Source organism: Nyctereutes procyonoides, unplaced genomic scaffold, assembly GCF_905146905.1.
Source record: "Nyctereutes procyonoides isolate TBG_1078 unplaced genomic scaffold, NYPRO_anot_genome, whole genome shotgun sequence".
Taxonomy (NCBI): domain Eukaryota; kingdom Metazoa; phylum Chordata; class Mammalia; order Carnivora; family Canidae; genus Nyctereutes; species Nyctereutes procyonoides.
In genome coordinates, this window is record NW_026575139.1 from 36,642,860 (window position 1) to 36,659,861 (window position 17,002).

Sequence of the window (17,002 nt, forward strand, 5' to 3'; positions counted from 1 at the left end):
TAGTGGAAGGGGAGGTGGGTGGGGGGATGGGGTGACTGGGTGACAGGCACTGAGGGGGGCACCTGACAGGATGATCACCGGGTGTTATACTATATGTTGGCAAATCAAACTCCAAAAAAAATATATACCAAAAAAAAAAAAAAAAGATTTCTCTCTCTCTCCTTCTCCCTCGACTCACACTAATTTTTTTTTAAAAAAGACTGCATTTCCTAGCATCCATTAAAACACATACACTTTCACCAAACCAGTTATCACATCTAGTGACACAATCTGAAAAGGTTCAAATAATGTAATAATTAGGGTCCTTTCACCCAAAGTGTGAAAAGAGACAACATGCATAATTTCCTACTTATTCTCAGGAGGATACTGACAGGACAAGCTTCTAAAAAGTTGGCTCTAGTCGAGTGCCCCAAAAGTTGAAGAAATACTTCATGGTCTACTTAATACTTGTTAGTAAGTGGCAAAACTGAGAGGTACACTTATCAGTACACTTGAGGCTTCACAAAATAACAACTTGGTATCACTAACTGGAAAATGTGATGATTCAATAGGAACACATTCAATGGTATACATCTGCATGTAAGGCCCTGGAGTACAAAATGTGATTTTTCAAAGGGAACCCCAAAATACCTTGCCTAAGATGTCAAATACAGTTTTGAAGTTTTAAAATTATGAAAGTTTGTTAAAAAAACAAAACAAGCAAAGGGGGAAAAAAAGAGAAATCAAGAAACAGACTCTTAACTATAGAGAACAAATGGTGATCAGAGGTGGGTGGGGGAGATGGGTGAAACAGGTGATTGGGGATTAGGAAGGGTACTTGTCCTGATGTGCACTAGGTGATGTATGGAATTGTTGAATTACTGTATCATACACCTGAAACCAATATAACACTGTATATTACCTAACTGGAATTTAAATAAAAACTTTTAAAAAATTATGAGGGGCACCTGACACTCAGTAGAGCATGTAAGGCTTCATCTCGTGGTCATGATTTCAAGCCCCACATTAGTGTGGCTCCTACTTAATTTTTTTTAAATTATGAGTTTGTGCATATAACCCATTATAAAAGAAAGCTGGGGCGGGGGACGCCTGGGCACAGACAGTTGAGTATTCCAGTCTTGGTTTCGGCTTGGGTCGTGATCTCAGGGTCATGGGATCGAGCCCCAGGTCAGGCTTCTGGCTCAGCGTAGAGTCTGCTTGAGATTTTCTCTCCCTCTCCCACTTGTGTGTGCTCGCTCTCTCACTAAAAATAAATAAGTATTTTTTTTAAAAAAAAGGCAAGTTGGGTTACTTAAAAATTGGCTTGCTTATCAAGAAATTCAATATAAAAGCAGAAAATAAACCTAAATGAGACTCGATGCATTTTAAATTTCCTGGTAAAATAGGTCTGCTTCTACTGATAAAACAAACTTGCAAAATGCTAAGATCTAGTTCTAAAGGATTTCAGTTTGGCAACTAACTTGCAAACAAATCATTACAACACATTATAATAATAGAATGAATATACAAAGTGCTATGGAAACACAGAAAAGCCAGGAATGTCTTTTGTCTGAGACCAATTGGAATGAGTCGAGTCTAGATGAAAAGGAATAGGCATAGAACATGTCTAGACTCAGCGAAACAAGATTACTTAACAGTAGGAGGACAGGAGAAGATGGAGGAAAATGAAAAGATTATAAGTTTCACACTCATAAAATTGCTATTTATAAGTAATCTGTATGGCTGATAAACTTTAATTCACTTTAGCCAACTTGACACAACAGTCACTTCTTAAGGTTATAAGTGTGGATCAAATTTCCATTTTTAAAAATTAGCCAGTTTTGGATAAACAATACAAATTAGATTGCATCCCTCCCAGCTACAGACTAGGAATGATAGAAACGTAGTGGGAAAATGCTAAAACCCTAGAAATAATTTATCTAGACATTGTATAGCACGAGCTCTGGAGACTATCTCTGATTTTCAGTGTACTATCAAAATGGAAAAAAAATATAAAAGTCATAGTAAAAGACGGAAAAAAAAAACTCACCTAAATCCAACGATGCCAGTATGAGCCATAACATAAGCTAAGCCAAGGATGCCACTTCCCATGATGGCATTCATCAAATTAAACACAGAAAAACCAAACGAAACACCTGGGGATTCCTGTCTGTAAAGTTCCTGCAAGCACACAAATTTAATACTGTTGTTAAATGTCTGGATGGTGAAGTTCAAACAAATTTCATCAAGAAATGAATGACAAGTTATGGACAAAGTCTCATGCAAACCACAGGCCCTGCCTGACACACTAGTTTCTCAAGCTGCACTGGTTTCCTTTCTTCCTTTCCCACCTCCTACTAGAGTAGTGCCAGGAATCTCATTTCCTAGGAAAATCATCTCCACCAGTACAGAGCCCAGGCCGACTTCAGGAAAAGCCACGACTAACCCTGTGACTGCAAAAAAAAAAAATGAAGGTAGTATAGGAATGGGGCGGTACAGAGGGGAGGAAGATGGCCTCAGTTCATGTGATTACTGAAGAACTGAGTCAGCTTGGGGCTGCTGGAGACGATGGCTGCTCCGCACTTACCAGGGCTGCAAAAGTAATCTCTATGATATTTAATTAATTAAGTCGGCTCAAATGCAAAGATGGTCAGGAATACTTTGCAATAATGTGATAAATAGAAACAATTCACTTTGCTCTACCGAAGGTACTCCTGAAAACACCCTGTTCCAAAAAAAAAACAAAAAAACAAAAACAAAAAAAACAAAAACCAGCATTTGGGAGCAAAGTCCTAAAAACTGCTGCAGTGCATGGCCCATTGCACAGGTTCTAGGGTCAGGGAAGGGCCTATGTACTTATCACCAGACTACCCCGCCCCCCTCCTTCACCGCTAAGGATCTCTGTATGAAGATGTTTCTAGGCAGCCAGTGACTAAGCCTAGAAGAGGAAAATCTTGTGACTCTGGCAAAACCTCACAAGACTGGTGGAGAGAACAGGAAGTCCACAAAGACACTCACAAACAGCACTGAGTTACATAACGCTGGGGCTGCCCATCCGGTCTGGTCCCCCGTCTCCAATCAGTGCTGCGCCCCATGCACCTGTGCCAGCCAGCGCCTTTACTTCAGCTTTTCTTTCTAGACCACGGTACGCCGCTATCACGTTCACGCCCTCATCTGCATCTGGCTGCTGCCTTGGGGCCTCATCCCCCAAAGAACGAGGCTCCAGCTTCTCCCTTCTCCCCGTGCCGTACCCCCACCTCCCCGTTTTCCCGCTCTTATCTGCCAGGCATTTCTGGGAAGCCCCGAGGTCTTCAGCACCTGGAAACCAGCGGAGGCCACTTACGTTGCTTAGCAACGGACTCAGCTCTTCCGCCTCCGCCTCTTCGGGCTCCTCTGCAGAGACGTACCAGCTCCGCTCGGCGTCGACGATTCCCCAGGGCGCCTGCATGCTGCTCGCCGGCCGACTAGCAGGTCCATCTGCGGGATACTACCCCAGGCCTCCGGCCGTTACTCGCATCGGAGGCGGGGCTGTGGGCGCGGCCCTTCCGGGTTCCCCTACCTCACCCGGGCTGCGGGGACAGCAGGGAGTGGGCGGGATCTGATGACGCTCACCGCTCGGTGGCGAACGGTGATGATGTCACTAGGGCCCGCCCTTCCACGAGCGACCCGTTTCCGAGGCGTACCGGAGTATGAGGTGAGGGGATCTAGTCTTGGAGTCCGCCGCGGAGCGCTGCCAGGAATTGGGGTGGTGACGTTGGCGAGGCGGCGGCCGCAGTGCCCCTGAACGGAGAGGCCGAGGGTCGGGCCGCAGGACGCACCCACCGAGGTCTGCTCCCCGCCACGCGCTGCTTGCGCGCGGAACCGTCAGCGCCACTGCCTGGGTGCTGAGCCTGGGCCCTGAGCCTGGGCCCGTGCACTGGGTAGGACGGAATGTGTGTAACCTTGTGGGAAACTGAGACTCCAGTTAAGAAATAACAAGATGACACAGCTAGACCAGATTTGAACCCTGACTGTGAAGTCTGAGAATCGCTTTACAGGGTTCTGGGGCAGGGCCCTTTTCCCTTCCAGTTAGTTCTGTGGTTTTCTAGAAGACAAAGTAACTGATACTGTTAATGGGATGGGCATCTAACAGCAAATCCCAGTCCTCAGAATACCGAAACCCCAAGTCATAGGCAGGGCTTGTGGTAGTAAAGCACTGAAGATAAACAACACAGCAGTATATTAGACCACAGGCTCTGAAGTCAGACCTGGTTTTTATTTTTCTTTTTATTTTTTTTAAAGATTTTATTTATTTATTTATTCATGAGAGACACAGAGAGAGATGCAGAGGCACCGGCAGAGGGAGAAGCAGGCTCCATGCAGGGAGCCCGACGTGGGACTCGATCCCGGGTCTCCAGGATCGCTAAACCGCTGAGCCACCCAGGCGACCCCAGACCAGGTTTTTAATCCGTGCTCAGCCGCCTACAGCAGCGAGACTGGGTGAATTAACCTGCTTCTGACCTTTAGTTTACTCGTTTACAAAATAAGGATATGATACCACACACCTCCCAAAATTGTTAGTATGTGTAAAGCATGTAGCACTCTCAAAAATATCCTGGCAAATATTGCCATCGGTAAAGTCATAAATATAATGACCATTTCATTTAGAGATGATCTTTTAACTCCAATTTCAGCCTTCCAATCCCAAATGTATTGTACAGAAAATTGTGGGTGGAGAGGTTCATTGCCCACAGGGAGGAGGCTGATGGATCACCAAGCCCTTGTCCTCCCAGCAGGTGTGTTGAAGATGCAAATTTGTTATTTACTGCTAATAAAAGACAGCTTATCACTGAAAAAATAGAAACTTGTCACACACCACTAGAAGTTTTAATTATTAGCATTTAGCAGGTTATTTAAAACTGTAGAATTTAGATTTTTAAGATTTTATTTAGAGAAAGAGTAGGGGAATGGGGGGAGCAGGGGAGAGAATCTCCGGCAGACTGGGGCTGAGCATGAAGTCTGATGCCGGGCTCAGTGTCTTGACTCTGAGATCATGACCTGAGCCAAAATCAAGAGCCCCATACTTAACTGACTGAGCTGCGCACACACCCCTAGAATTTAGATTTTTATTCTTAACCTATTCTGATTATGTAAGTTTGTAGCTTTATGGTATTTTTTTTAAAAAGATTTTATTTATTTGAGAAAGAGCCCGAGGTAGGGGAAGGAGGGTCAGAGGGAGAGGGAGAAGCTGACTCCCTATTCAGCAGGGAGCCCAATATGGGGCTGGATCCCAGGACCTGGAGATCATGACCTAAGTGGAAGGCAGGCGCTTAACTGACTGAGCCACCCAGGTACCCCTTAATGGTATTTTTTTTAAGGCATCCTTTTTTTTTTTTTTTTAGGATCTTATGGAAGCCATTTGGATTTTCAAGAATACTTTTCAAAGTGGAAAGCTGTAGAATATCTGAATCAGAATCATTGACTCTACTAGTTTGGAGATCACAGATACAGAAGCTTAGCAGAGCACCTGGTATTTTCTTGTGGGATCAAAGAAAGAGATTCTCAGTCATGCCTGAAATAGAAACAGACCAGAGAGACTCTGCATTGTTTTCACCACCCTCTAATGTTCGAGGAATGACAAAGCTTGATAGAACAGCTTTTAGAAAGACTGTCACCATCCCAGTGCTTAAAGTAAGGAAAGAAATAGTCAATAAATTGTTGCGATCCCTTAAAAGAGCAGCACTGCAGCGCCCGGGCATAAAACGTGTGATTGAAGACCCAGAAGATGAAGCAAACAGACTAATTATGCTGGATCCCTATAAAATAATTACCGGTGATTCCTTTGAGAGGGCAGAACTCAGTATTTTAAAGCAGCTTAATGTCAATCCACAGATATCTAAATATAATTTGGAACTAACTTATGAAAACTTTAAGTCAGAAGAAATTTTGAAAGCTGTGCTTCCTGAAGGTCAAGATGTGACTTCAGGATTTAGCAGAGTTGGACATATTGCCCACCTTAACCTTCGAGATCATCAACTACCTTTCAAGCATTTAATTGGTAAGAGTGTGTTAGTAATATTAATGTGCTAGAAAGTAATTAGCAAGTTCTAATTTTAGTTTTTAAAATTATTTTCTTAGATGTCAAATTACAGAAACAGGACATTATATCATTTCATCATTTTAAGGTGGATCTTGGACTACATACTCTCTTTCGAGAACCATTTTGGAATATTCTTTCCCAAGTGATAGCAGGCTCCAAAAATCAGTTTAGGCTTTTATGTACACAATATACAAGCATATAGATTAAACTCGAATCTTTTGCTTTGGCAGAATTCTTTGGCATCCCATCATTTTGGTTGGTACACAGAACTTATTAGACCCTCAAGCCTATGTTGAATTCTAGGTTTAAATTTTAGTGTTTTACCTTCAAAAGTGTGACAGTGTTTCCACATGCTTTGATTCAACTGATTGAACCTCTTCTATATGTCAGCACCACACTTTGTTTCTTAGCGCCCTTAGCCTTTTAGAAATGATGCTTTTGTACGTTGTACCTCTGTAAGACCAAGTTTGAGCCTGGGTCCTTTATCTTTTGGGATAGGAAAGAAGTAGAAGAGTAATCATGATAGCAGTTGTCCTTTTACAAATATTTGATATCAATGTATTTGCCAGATTAATCTTTTTTTAAATGTAGAGTAATTGTCAGAACTTCTGGGAATTATTTTCACCTTTAAAATGTAGTTCTCCCTATTTTGCATGGGTAGAATTTCAGAAATACGCTGTGCTGCATTTCCTTTGTTTTTATTGATGAAATGGGCTGATAATGCACAGTGATAATACAATAAATACCTAAGCAGATCTTTATAATTATGACTGGGTGCAAATGTCAAGGATAAGCTTTGCTATGAATCATTGCTTGTCCTAACTCAAACATGCCTTTTGGCATCCCTGTTTTATAAAGGGGCACTCAGATTAAAAGTGAAACATTTTCATACAGTGGTAATTTTAAAGTCTTTACTATAAACTTTCACAATTGTGGGTTTTTGTTTTTTTTTCATTATTTCAAACTACTGTACCTTAAAAATTGGATTCTGGTACCTGAAGCAGAACAGGATGAGAACAGTGATTGGCTAAAGCTTATTGATATTATCATATTCAAAATCAGGTATCGAATTCTCAGAAAGAAACGGACAAATTCTGGTCCAACATCAGCGTGTTTGTATTTTTGAGTACTTTTTACTAACACAATCAAGTTATTTTTATGCAATGAGATGGCATAAAGATTCTTACAAATTTTTTTTTTATTTATTTATTTATTTATTTATTTATGATAGTCACAGAGAGAGAGAGAGAGGCAGAGACACAGGCAGAGGGAGAAGCAGGCTCCATGCACCGGGAGCCTGATGTGGGATTCGATCCCGGGTCTCCAGGATCGCGCCCTGGGCCAAAGGCAGGCGCCAAACCGCTGCGCCACCCAGGGATCCCTCTTACAAATTTTTTAAGTGCTGACCCAAAAAAGTAGACTTTAATTAAAGGACATCAATATACCATTTCTGGTGTATTTTATTATCTTTGTAGCTTTTTCAGTTCTGGCAAATATTTGACAAAAAAAACCAATTTAAATAAATGAACATTCTATTTAGATAAGACTAAAGAATCTGTTTTTTTTTTTCTTTTAAGGTTTTATTTATTTATTTGAGAGAGAGTATGAACAGAAGGAGGGGCAGAGAGAGAGAGAGAGATAAACAGACTCCCCACTGAGCAGGGAGCCTGATATATAGGGTTTAGTCCCAGGACTCTGAAATCATGACCTGAGCTGAAGTCAGATTGCTTAACTGACTGAGCCAACGAGGTACCCCAAGAATTGATGTTTCTTTTATTTGAAAACTTACTTTGCTGTTATATATTTCCAATGTGAAGGCGTCTATTTTAAGCACATAGTAAAGCAGACATTTGATTTGGGGCCATGGGGGACAGGCTGGCGATTTCTGAGACCATTTGTTGCCATGGTCCTTACATCTCTTTTTCCTGTTCTTTACCTTATGGTCTACCTTTTTGTTTATTGTTGTGTATGGGGCCCATTTGAGATTTAGTTTAAAAAAAAAAAAAACATTAAGTAGACCTAAACTCCTCAAAAATTTTTCTTTAACAATGTACCTATGTGGGTTTTTTGTGTTTATATTGGAGGCTACATTAACTTTGCTAATCTGTTGAATTTTTAGAATTGCATGCTGCAATACACACGCTAGATGCAATTTTTGTTCATAAACCAAAAGAAAATGATTTATTTCCATTTCATATTTTCAGTTTTATTTGCAACCAATTGGCAGTATATTTTATGAATTCTCATTTTTCAGGCCAAGTTATGATTGACAAAAATCCAGGAATCACCTCAGCAGTAAATAAAATCAATAATATTGATAATACATACCGAAATTTCCAAATGGAAGTGTTATCTGGAGAGGAGAATATGATGACCAAGGTATGTAGTATTTTATTGTCTTCTATGTACAGATTATATAAATTAATGTTTAGAATTTTAGTAGGTGACAAGGATTAAAAATATTTATAATAACCTAGTATTGATGAGTATGTGAGCGTTTATCCTTTTGATGGAAGTGCAAATTCGGGGCAGCCCTGGTGGCTCAGCGGTTCACCGCCACCTTCAGCCCGGGGCGTGATCCTAGAGACCCAGGATGGAGTCCCACGTCAGGCTCCCTGCATGGAGCCTGCTTCTCCCTCTGCCTGTGTCTCTGCCTCTCTCTTTCTCTCTCTCTCTGTCTCTCATGAATAAATAAATAATATTTTTTAAAAAAGGAAGTGCAAATTCGATATAAATATTCATTCAGGAAGAGTATATGATAATATATTCCCATTTCGAATAAGTACATTCTTTGACCTAGCATTGCATTTACAGGAAGTTATCTCAAGAATATAATTGGACAAAACTATAATGATGTATATATACTGTGTTCATCATCATTTTTATGATAACAAGACAAAGGAATAGAAACAATCTAAATGATCATCAGAATTGAACAAATTCTGGTATATAACATAGTATATAGAACAATATATATAATGTAGCTCCATTTTAACTAAATATCTATGTAAGTACACACGTATATTAGAATGTTAAGTGGGCATATTTTTATTTGATGTACTCACTAGTGACCTTTGTGTTCTTATCTTTATACTTTTCTACTGAGCACATACTTCTTTTATAAGAAAAATCTATTTCAAAGAAAAAATACTTTTAATATGTAGGAATAGATTCCTGGTATCCCCAAAATCTCATCCTCTACCCCTCCAAATCCTCTGAAGTACTGGAGGATATATAAGCTTTTTTAAAGCCAAAAGTCTTAGATGATTATATGTTAAAATTATGTGAAATTTTGTACCCAAGCTAGGAGGAAATAGGTTAAACTCCATAACTTGACAAAAAATTTTTAAAATAGTCGACTTTTAACATGTTAGATATGTCTTTTTAAGTTTTTATTCTAGGTAGTTAACATATGGGGTAATATTGGTTTCAGGAGTAGAACTGAGTGATTCATCACCCAGTGCTCATTATATCAGGTACCCTCCTTAATACCCATCAGCCATTTAGCTCATCCCCTGCCCCCCTCTTCTCCAGCAACTCTTAGTTTGTTCTCTATAGTTGAGTCTCTTATGGTTTGTCTCCTTCTCTCTTTTCCTCCCTCTCCCTATGTTCATCTGTTTCTTACATTCCATGTATGAGTGAAATCATATGGCATTTGTCTTTCTCTGACTTCTTTTAAACGGGACTTTATAAAACTCGGAGTTTATGCAAAATAATCATTTTTTAAGATTCTGGGCTATATGGACTTAGATGAATATTAGGTATAATATTATTTCTCCATAATTTAATAGTAATAGAATATTAAGATACCATTTACTAAACACTTATTATTAGGCCTGAGCTAATGTTTTAATATAACAAACCCTAAGAAGCCCACAAAATAATGGTGGTTGTTTTTAATATTCTTTTTATGCAGATGAAGTAACAAGGAATGACTGAGCAGGGTGTTTGGAGCCAGGCTCCTGACTCCAGAGTCCATGCAATGGTCTTTCCCTGTATAACCTCCATGGCCTACTGCTTGTGTATAATGTATGAGGTCTGGTATGGCAATAAGATTTGAATGTGAATCCTTTGCTGGTCTCAGTTCTTACCTCAGCATACCCTGATTGACTACTGCATATTCTTCATTTGGTACTGCCCTGTAGCGTAGCAGGTGGCGTCATTCTCAGAGGTATCAAAGTTCTGAGAAACTTTTGTGATTTTTAAAATGGCTTCTGACTTAAGTCAACTACAGTTTGTTCTTAGGATATACTTTAGCCTTTGCATTTATACCATGAAATAAATGTAAAAACTCAGTATCTTTGTTCCAAACAGAATCACAAATTTAAGTTAGACTTTAGGAGCTCACACAACGTCTAAGTACTGTGTGTATATTGAGAGTAAAAAGGATTCCTGAAAGTGAATTGGGCTGAAAGTAATGCTGACTGGGTGAGTGTGTGCAGTGTGATGTTTCAAACTATAGGTTTATTTCTCTCTTCATCAGGTGACAAAATAGAGTATGATTAAGCCAGGTAGTTGGCCTATCTGAAAAATTCCTCATGTGATTTGGGAACGACTTTATGACCCATTAGAATGAAATGGAGAACCATTTGGCTTTATTTTTTTTAAAATTTTTATTTATTTATGATAGTCACACAGAGAGAGAGAGAGAGGGAGAGAGAGAGAGAGGCAGAGACACAGGCAGAGGGAGAAGCAGGCTCCATGCACCGGGAGCCCGACGTGGGATTCGATCCCTGGTCTCCAGGATCGCGCCCTGGGCCAAAGGCAGGCACTAAACTGCTGCGCCACCCAGGGATCCCCCATTTGGTTTTAAAGAGATGACTCTCATGTCAAAGTCTAATGTGGGTTGTTAACTGGCTGAGGATAGCATAAACAATTCTAATTAAAATGCTCTGTTATTTGCTCTTAAATGTAAATGTGTGTGTCTGGATGTACCCATCCAGTATTCATGCCTAAAATTTAAGACTAATCAGGTTAATTAAAGTATAATAACTTTTTCAGGTTCGAGAAAACAGCTACACCTATGAATTTGATTTTTCAAAAGTCTATTGGAATCCTCGTCTCTCTACAGAACACAGTCGTATCACAGAACTTCTCAAACCTGGGGACGTACTATTTGATGTTTTTGCTGGGGTTGGGCCTTTTGCCATTCCAGTAGCAAAGAAAAACTGCACTGTATTTGCTAATGACCTTAATCCTGAATCTCATAAATGGCTATTGCACAATTGTAAATTAAATAAAGTGGACCAAAAGGTGAAAGTCTTTAACTTGGATGGGAAAGAGTTCCTTCAAGGACCAGTCAGAAAAGAGTTAATGGAACAGCTGGGACCACTGTCAAAAGAAAGAAAACACTCTGTGCACATTGTCATGAACTTGCCAGCAAAGGCTATCGAGTTTCTCAATGTTTTCAAATCACTTTTAGATGGGCCACCATGCAACACTGAGCTCCTTCCCATTGTGCACTGTTACAGCTTTTCCAAAGATCCTAATCCTGCTGAGGATGTTCAACAGCAAGCCGGGGCTGTATTAGGCATTTCCTTGGAGGCATGCAGTTCAGTTCATCCAGTAAGAAATGTAGCCCCTAACAAGGAAATGTTATGTATCACCTTCCGGATTCCTGCTGCTATACTCTATAAGAACCAGACCCTAAATCTAGGTGAGCAATTTCTGGGAAATTAAATGTAACCTATATTAACTTTCATGTAGCTTTCTGGGCTACATATATATTTTATTAAAATTTGGAAATATGTTAAACTAATTCTAGGTAGATATTTCAATTCAGGATTCCTTGCCACTCATATCTATATTAGCTTTCATGGGCTACATATATATTTTTATTTATTAAATTTGGAAATAGGTTAAGCTAATTCTAGTTTTATATTTCAATTCAGGATTCCTTGCCACTCAGTAGTGACTGGTTTCTCCCAATTTTGTAGATTTTTAGCATGGCATACACACTGTTCAATATAGTAGAAGGCTCTTTCATTAAATAATAAATCCACAGTAATGTTACTATTTCATGTATGAATATTAAAAATCTTTAAAATGCCTGTATTATTTGTTTTTTAAAAGTATTTTCCAGTGTTAAGTATCTTACCTAATATAGGTTTTCTGGATTTGTTACAGAGAATCATGACGATCCACCTCTTAAACGCCAGAAGACAGATAAATAAAGTCTTTTCAGAAGAAAAAACTCAAATTGCTTCAGTCACTTAATTGGAAATGTTTTCTCCATCTCCCCATTAGACCTTTATGTAATGAAATATAATTTGTATGATGTCATAAAACTTTAGCAGTTACTTTAGTATTGAACACTTCTATTTTACCCTTGCTGCCTTGTAAGTTATCAAATTAAAATTTAAATGAAATAAGTTCTCCTAAGTATATTTTATCTAAGTTATAATCATATCTGATTATTTATTAGGTAAATATATTTAAATATTGACTGTCTCTTAGGAAAATAGTTTTTGAAGGTGGGATAATTGCATGCTAAGAAAGCACTAATAATCATTTTGCAGTTCTCCTCAGTTGAAGAGTATGCCCAAATTTTATAGAAATACCCCTAAACTATTACTGTATATGTCATTAAAAAAAAAAGATTGTTTTGATCAGGGATGGCAAACTATGCCTGGCAGGCCAAATCTAGCCTACCACTTGTTTTTGTATGGCAAATGACCTGAGAATGGTTCTTCTACTAAGGAATGAAAAGATTTAAAATATCTTGTGAGAATTGTATGAAATTTGAACTTCAGTCCAAAAATAGCTTTCTTGGAACACACCATGCTCCTTTATTTACATCATGCCTGTGGCTGCCTTCAGAGTTGAGAAGTTAAAAGAAAGATAGGAAGTGATTCTCAACAGCTCATACTGCTGCTTGGCATAGTCCAAATCACAGTGATGTGGTTGTAACTCAACAGCATTGAGTGCCATGTAAATCACCAAGCTATAATATATTATTATTACAAGTGTATAATCATTTCAAAACAAAAATGGACTTATGTACTTTTAAGGCACCGTGTTGTGTGAATTATTTTGATATTAGGTAAACAAAGCATCTGTACCTGAGCTAAAATACAATATACGTTGACATTACCAATAGAGACACTCATCATAGTATTTCCCTCACAGGCAAGCAAGCAACTGTCTGACTAGAAATTTAATATGCAAGTATCTCAGCAGGATTTCTTCACAAAATTAAAAAATGAAAATAAGGGTGCAACTGAAGTAAGTCTAAGTGACTCTTGTAAGCCAAGCAAAGAGAGCCATTTACTGATGATGAATTAATTGTATTTGAATGCACCAGCCAAAGAAATGTGTTCAGAGAAAGTAAAATTGTTTAGTAGGACTATTGGCCTTTGGGTAAGAACAGTTGCTCAAAGAGTTTAGGACTTTGTGAGCAAAATCAAGTCAATTAAAAATAAGTGAGACTCTTGATGAATTGACAGATGTTACTAATACTGCTTAGGTCTTGTTTATTTGAGACATCACTCGAACTCTTGAATTTGAAGTTACCGAAGCTTCTATGAATATTCTGCCTGGAACAACTATAGGTGAGTATTTTTAAAAGAAGTTGAGAAAACACCAATTCTGTACTACAGCCTGAAGTGGAATCAGCTATGGTATGTTACAACTCAGTGGTGGTAGATATGTAGAGGGGCACCTGGGTTGAGCACTGGCCTTTGGGTCAGGTCCTGATCCCAGCGTCCTGGGATCAAGTCCTGGTTTGGGCTCCCTTCAGGAAGACAGAGAGAAAGAGAGGCAGAGAGGCAGGCAGAGGGAGAAGCAGGCTCCCTGATGCAGGACTCCATCCTGGGCCCTGGGATCATGCCTGGAGCCAAAGGCAGATACACAACCATTGAGCCACCCAGGCATCCCTGTTCTACATTTCTAATGCTATTAAAAATTAAAACAAGAAACAATCTTTCCATTCTCAAATTAGCAGTGGACACATTTTCTGTGTTCAGAATTTTTGGGACCTTGGTGAAAATGCAAAGGAAATTCACAAATTTCAAAATCCATTTACCTATAATTGAGCTGCTACCTTCAATTGGAAATGATTAATGTACTATGTAATGACATACTGTAAGGAAAGTATTAAGGGAAGAATCCAACAGGGTTTTACATTTACAAATCCCTTCCAAGTGATGAATATGCCCAGTTAAAATCTTGTGCTTCTGGATTAATGCCAGTATTTGGCAGTATTGTGTGAAAAGGCCTCTTTACAGATGAAATGTGTAAAGTCTCATTATAGATAACCATTTATGACTGATTTTGATGATAGGAAACACTTAGAACTCCAATTAATGGAATGAGTGTTATTCCCCCAAAAGAGTTATAATGTAATTATTTATACTCAATTAGATCTTGAATTTTGTTCATTAAAAACATTATACCAACTTATTTTTTATCACAAGGCCTAAAATATTTACTGTCTGGCCCTACAGAAAAAGTGTAAGGACCACTCATCTAAATCATTCATTACAAACTCAAATGCCTTTAGAAATAAGGCAGGTAATATAAATAGATGAAGGTGATACACAGTAAGAAGTGTAGGAAAGTAATGAATTGGAGCCTTCATCCCTTATCTAAAAGCATTTTAAAATGTTTTTTGAAAATCAACCAAACCTAGCCTCTGCAGGACTTTGGGGGGCAAATTCACCAGGGATTGCCAGTTTGGGACTTCTAATGTTCTCCCCTCTAAATGAGGGAGTATGTAAATGAAGGGTCAGAAAGCATTCAGGAGGGGGATCCCTGGGTGGCTCAGCGGTTTAGTGCCTGCCTTTGGCCCAGGGCATGATCCTGGACTCAGGATCGAGTCCCATGTCTGGCTCCTGGCATGGAGCCTGCTTCTCCCTCCTCCTGTGTCTCTGCCTCCCTCTCTTTCCCTCTCTCTAGGTCTATCATAAATAAATAAATCTTACAAAAAAAAAAAAAAAAAAAAGGAAAGGACCAGATAGTGTTTTAGGCTTTGCAAGCCCTAAGGTCTCTGTTGCTGCTCAATTCTGTTGTGGTGGCCCCCAGAGCAGCCATAAACAATACATAAACACTATATGCAAAGACTTTATTTATGAACAATGAAATTTGAAATTCACGTGCTTTCCACTTGTTAAAAAGTGTATAATTTTGTCTTTTTTCAACCTTAAAAAATGTAGAGACCAAGCTTAGCTCATGGAGCACAGAGAAACAGCAGCAGCTGGATTTGGCCAGGCGTCCATTGTTGGCCTTCTGATCTAGGTGAAGAGAATTTTAATTTGCAAGTAGGAGTAAGAATTTTTTTCCTAGTCCTGTACATTGACATGCTAGGCTATAAATACTAAATAGGGGTACAAATGAGGTTTTTATTCATACATGTGAAGTGGTAAGATTCTTGACTCCATTTAGTCAAATACACAAGCCTGTCTTAAAACTTTAACTCCTCCCCCTTTTCCCTCAGAATGGGTAAGCAAATGTATGATTATTATTTAAATCTAGGCCCACCCTCAAGTTTTAAATGTGATACCTAGTAACTGAACTCTTGATGTCCACTAGAAAATGACAGCTGGAAAGCTCACTAGATATAATTTTTTAATTTTCTTAGACTTTTGACAAGTTTTCTGTCACTGTAATTGAATTTTGAAATGATTACCTAACCACCAGTTGACAGACTACTTCTAAGAGAGAACTTCTAAGAGGGATGCTTGTGTGGCTCAGTGGTTGAGCAACTGCCTTTGGCCCAGGGTGTGATCCTGGAGTCCTGGGATTGAGTTCCACATCGGGCTCTCTTTCATTAATAAATAAATAAATAAAATCTTAAAAAAAAGTAATTTCTAAGAGAAGCTTAGATCAAATATTTACTGAATGAAATTAAGGAATACTACTAGTGCATCCCAACTATGATGTAAATGTATTCAATACCATTAATACCTGTTTAAAAGGAAGGTAGTTAATAGTCAAATGATGTTCTACATAATGAATTTCTCAGAACTTCTCTCAAGGATATAAACAAAGTTATTACATTGATGTCATATGTCATAAAATAACTACACTTGATCTTAAAACTTCTTTGAAATCTTAGGAAGTTTGACTATTTAGACTTGATTCTACACAGCTGCTGTTTAAGCTTGACAGATATTCATCTCAGGAGCACAAACTCTGAACACCTGGGTTCAAATACACTGCTACTTTTCAGTTGTATTGACCTTTGGCAAGTCAGTTAACCTCCCTGTGCCTCAGCTTCTCCATCTGTTATACTGGGAAAATAACACGAGCATAGTAAAGATAGGTAGTAATACACAATATATGAAGCACAGTACTTGGTGCACAGGTAATGAATGCTCAGTAGTTGTTAGCTATAGTTTCTGGGCTAGTGTTGTACTATGTTAAAAGAATTGCTGTATATGAAAGACTTGTACAGCCTTTTATCTCGAAGAGAAAATCACTAGGGGGATAGGAGATAACCATCAGTTTAGAGTTAGAGTATTTCTGTTACTTAGTGAATTGTCATTAAGTTATCTTTCACCACTACCTTTGATCTAATAAGGTCAGTTAACAACTTTTATTTGGCCTTTTGAACAAAGTAAGGCAATAGCCAAAATATTTACAAATGTATAAAGGTTCTGGAATTCAATTATTTTGCCAAGTCCAATGTAGGCAATTTCCACAATAAGGTGGGCTCAAAAAAAGTTTTCAAAGGCTTTAAATTAGTTAACTAGTTAATTAGTTCATTCATTTAAATACACTATACAAAGTACAGAGAACAAGTAGTAGTATTTCTTTTGTAAAAACTGGATACTGTACTTTGGCAGCTGAGTACAGCAAAGTCTTAACCTTAAGTCAATGTTCTCACTATTCTTTGAACAGATTTATAGGCTGTACTTACAACCCTAATCCTCAATTGGGGAATACTAATAGATATGAAAATTAGGATACAGCCTGGTAAAGTATAGATAAAACGACTTAAAACAA

At 38.6% G+C, this 17,002-nt stretch overlaps 2 protein-coding genes across 3 annotated transcripts in view; one reads left to right on the forward strand and one right to left on the reverse strand.

Annotated features, from left to right (window-relative positions):
• The window catches only part of SLC38A6 (solute carrier family 38 member 6), a 62,858-nt gene extending 59,310 nt beyond the window's left edge, over positions 1 to 3,548 (reverse strand). For both annotated transcript variants that reach the window (XM_055303810.1, XM_055303809.1), the window contains exons 1-2: positions 3,323 to 3,548; positions 2,030 to 2,160 (exon numbers count right to left, since the gene is read on the reverse strand). In XM_055303810.1, coding sequence (XP_055159785.1) covers positions 2,030 to 2,160; positions 3,323 to 3,427 — 236 coding nt within the window. In that variant the 5' untranslated portion in view covers positions 3,428 to 3,548. The remainder of the gene's footprint in view (positions 1 to 2,029; positions 2,161 to 3,322) is intronic.
• A 22-nt stretch (positions 3,549 to 3,570) lies between these two features.
• On the forward strand, positions 3,571 to 12,541 carry TRMT5 (tRNA methyltransferase 5). Its single transcript, XM_055303808.1, is given in 6 exon segments — positions 3,571 to 3,673; positions 5,361 to 6,016; positions 8,313 to 8,437; positions 11,060 to 11,714; positions 12,185 to 12,222; positions 12,224 to 12,541. Coding segments are annotated over 6 exon segments (1,530 nt in total). The 5' UTR covers positions 3,571 to 3,668; the 3' UTR covers positions 12,275 to 12,541.
• Positions 12,542 to 17,002: the final 4,461 nt, after the last annotated feature.